Source organism: Mastomys coucha, unplaced genomic scaffold (assembly GCF_008632895.1).
Source record: "Mastomys coucha isolate ucsf_1 unplaced genomic scaffold, UCSF_Mcou_1 pScaffold19, whole genome shotgun sequence".
Taxonomy (NCBI): Eukaryota; Metazoa; Chordata; class Mammalia; order Rodentia; family Muridae; genus Mastomys; species Mastomys coucha.
The window spans coordinates 20,667,261-20,671,239 of record NW_022196901.1 but is presented as its reverse complement, the minus strand read 5'-3'; the positions used below and the strand labels follow the sequence as shown (position 1 = coordinate 20,671,239).

The following is a 3,979-nucleotide window of genomic DNA, read 5'->3' as shown; positions in this document are numbered from 1 at the left end:
GACCCCGCCCAGCTGGAGGAAAGCAGCCTGCATACAGCCTCCTACCTTTATCCTGCCCCCACTGAGCTCTTCACTCAGCTTTAGCCTGGCATCCACCACTCTTTTCAAATCTCTCTGCAGACGACGTCCAAAATCTCTGAACATCGTAGAGCCTCCAGAAAGAACGACATTCTGAAAGACCAAAGTGGACAGTGAGCAGCCTTGGGTGAGACCTAGCTGTCTGTGACGGTCTAGTCACTGCTCCACAGCAGGACTGCTTGTGTAACACTCTGTGCAGCATGAGCGCCCTCTGTCGGACTTGAAGGCAGGCTGCTGCTGGGCCCCTGCAGCAGCCCTCCCACACCCTCTCCTCTTCCCTGAAGTCAGCATAGCGTCCCCTTGAGACCTTCCACCAGCCAGAACGCACAGGTTTGCTGTGTCTGCAAAGACTGGCTACAACTGCAGAGATATAGAAAGGTTGGGGAGATGCTGCCCCAGAGCCAGTTGCCTATCTTTAGCCCCTGAATAGCCATTCCTTATCTACCTCTGTACCAGGACGGACATCCTGTGACTACTGTATGTGCCTTAGTAAGCTATTAACTTAGAAGATCCCTAGTTTCCACTAAAGCAGAAGTTAAGACATCCACAAATAGCACCTGAGGCCTACAGAAAGGCCTCCTCCATCTTGCTAGATCTGCTTCTCTTACGCGCCCACCCGCCAATGTATTGCAACTTGTTTTGATCTATAACTTCTTTGTTCTGTAAAACTCTGAAATTGCTTGCACATTGGCACATGGAAGCTAGGGCAACCTCAGTCTGCACTTCTGGGCCTTGGTCACCTAGCATGCGCTCCAGAATAGGCTCCTGTTTTCTTTAAAGGTAAGAGCTATCACTTTCATCTTCACCTACAGGGAGAATCAGAGACAGCCTGGCTGCAGAATCTTCCTGAGAAACTTTCATCCTTCCTCAGAGACCTGTAAGAAGAGGCCTGAGCTCTTACCTCATGGGCTGATTCTCCTCAGAGCTCTACCATGCTGTCTGTCTATGTCACTAGGGTCTGAACTCCTCAGAGTCTCCAACATGCCTGACTACACATGTCCTCCTTGAACCCCTCACCTGAGACTTTTCACTAGCCAAAAGACATAAGCTATAGTTTTTTCTTGTGACAGCGTGATCCCAATCATTTCCCTGGTTCTTCCTCCACTGTAAGCAACTGAAAGCACACAGCACCTCGTGCCCAAGCTCCCTGTGCCCTGGGCAGAACCCTGACAAGAACGAAGAAGCCAGAAAAGCCACACTAACTGGCACGCAGGTTCTATACAACAGCCAACAGGGTCTTCCGTTCCTACTGGAACCCCTTCAGAGTCGCAATGTGGAAAGAAAGCACATTCAGACCACCTGGGAAACATTCTCAAATGAGTCTTCCCTCTGCCCACAGCCCATGATTGCTCCAGCTTCTATCATGCGACTGCACCAGACGACTGGTGGGTGAGGCAGGTTGAGAATCATTAAACTGGCTGGCTGTTACAATGAAAGATAACAGTTCTATTCTCTCAGGCTACAGAATATTATTTAGGACAATGAAAGTGAAATTGCCCTCATTTAACTTTCTGACAGAAAATATCATTTGAGAAAACTATAAAGAAAATAAAAACCATCCTTCAAGGAGCCATGAGTCCCCACACTTACCTTTCTGGATGCCTTGTGTAACTACAGGACCTGCAGCCAGGCACTTCCTTAGCCAATCCCTCACAAGTTTACGGGAAAGGAATATCATACAGACCCAGGCCAGGCCAGAGAGCCCAGGCTGTGCTAGGTTTGTTCTGTTCACTGCTGCTTGATGCCAGTGAGAGATGGCCAAGCAAAGGGCCACAGCTGCAGAGGTAAGATCTGCAGGGCAGGCAGCAGAGACAGAGGCAGAAGAGCAGAGTCATGTAAAGCCACTTCAGTCTAGTCCTCTGCCTTGATACATATTCCAGTTCCAACATGAGTTTATGTAGAAATTTCACCTCTAATAGCCTACACATAGCCTGAGGAAAGCCTACAAGAGCCCGCACTGTCTCGGGAGCTAGGCCGAGGACCTTCAGGGACAACACTTTGCCAGGCCTGACAGGGATGAGACACGGGCTGTGAAAAACCACAGCTGGGTGGCCACCATAATCTCCAGTCAGATGTCTTTGAGAGGGTCCTGAAGAGAGCTTGCAGGTCAGATGTGGAACACTAAGGTAAACCTTCCACACCTCCCCAGTAGGGAGAGGTCCTTCAAGGCACTGTGTCACTGAGCTGTCAGCTCTTGTTCAGGGGCTGTTAGCAGAGAGGGGCCCTATGCAGCCTGTCACAGCATTCTCTGGGATCCCTGAGGGACACTGTGACGGCCTGCAGAGGAGGGGCCCTGCCTGTCCTGCCAGCCCAGGCTTCACGGCTCCCACACCTATCTATCTTCTGGGCACTGAGAAGCTGCGCTTCAGGTGAAAACTTAACTTTGCTTTCTCTTTGGTGGATGGGAGCGGGGACGGGGGTGGGGGTCGGGGTAGGGGTGGGGATCAGGGTAGGGGTCAGGGACCCCCGTGGATGTGCATGTGGGTATGTTTGGGTCAGAGGCAACCTCAGGGTTTGCCCCTGACCTTCCACTTTGTCTCTTGTTCACTGTATTCTCTCAGATGGCTGCCCCATGACCTTCCAGGGAGTCTCCTGTCTCTGCCTCCTCCCTCATTTCAGGAGACTAGGATTACAGGTACAGACTACCACCCTAACCTGGATTACTCACTCACACATATATGGTAAGTCCTTTTGCCCACTGAGGCATCTCCCTAGCCCAGCCTTTTACTTTGTTACAGGTTTAAAGCAAGCACGGTTCATTTTCTTGGAAAACATGAAATGAATGTTGTCAGTAGGTCCCAAATACTGTTTCTAAAATGTCTTTCTCTAGAATGACAGAAAGCTCATATCTTAAAATGTGATTTTTTTCGTTTTAAAAACTTTTTCAAAGTCATAGGCCCCTTTAAGAATCTTTAGATTTAGAGGTATGAAGCCCTTTCTCAAGCCAGAGAATGCTCCCATTTTGGCCCATGGTCTATCCAATGCCATTTTAGGAGTTTAGTGCCTTTTCCCAGTGATAGTGCTTGCTAAGGGGAGAGGCTATATCTCTGGCTGACACAGTGCTCCCCTGACTGACACAGAGCTCCCCTGACTGACACAGAGCTCCCCTGCCTGTCACAGTGCTCCCCTGGCTGACACAGTGCTCCCCTGGCTGTCATAGTGCTCCCCTGGCTGACACAGCGCTCCCCTGGCTGACACAGTGCTCCCTGGCTAACAAAGTGCTCCCCTGACTGACACAGTGCTCCCCTGCCTGTCACAGTGCTCCCCTGGCTGACACAGTGCTCCCCTGGCTGTCACAGTGCTCCCCTGCCTGTCACAATGCTCCCCTAGCTGACAGTACTATCTGGTCTTCACATTTCTCTCTTGGCTGTCACAGTGCTCCCCTGACACAATGCTACCCTGACTGACACAGAGCTCCCCTGACTGACACAGTGTTCCCCTGGCTGACACAGTGCTCCCCTAACTGACACAATGCTCCCCTGGCTAACACAGTGCTCCCCTAACTGACACAATGCTCCCCTGGCTAACACAGTGCTCCCCTAACTGACTCAATGTTTCCCTGACTGACACAGAGCTCCCCTGGCTGACACAGTGCTCCCCTGGCTGACACAGTGCTCCCCTGACTGACACAGTGCTCCCCTGGCTGACACAGTGCTCCCCTAACTGACACAATGCTCCCCTGGCTAACACAGTGCTCCCCTAACTGACACAATGCTCCCCTGGCTGATACAGTGTTCCCCTGGCTGACACAGTGCTCCCCTAACTGACTCAATGTTTCCCTGACTGACACAGAGCTCCCCTGACTGACACAGAGCTCCTCTGGCTGACACAGCGCTCCCCTGGCTGACACAGTGCTCCCCTGGCTGACACAGTGCTCCCCTGACTGACACAGTGCTCCCCT

At 51.6% G+C, this 3,979-nt stretch overlaps 1 protein-coding gene across 4 annotated transcripts in view; it reads right to left on the bottom strand.

The window, feature by feature from the left end:
- Actr3b (actin related protein 3B) overlaps positions 1–3,979 on the bottom strand; it is a 103,936-nt gene that overhangs the window by 2,159 nt on the left and 97,798 nt on the right. For all 4 annotated transcript variants that reach the window (XM_031380231.1, XM_031380233.1, XM_031380234.1 and 1 more), the window contains one exon: positions 46–171. In XM_031380231.1, coding sequence (XP_031236091.1) covers positions 46–171 — 126 coding nt within the window. The remainder of the gene's footprint in view (positions 1–45; positions 172–3,979) is intronic.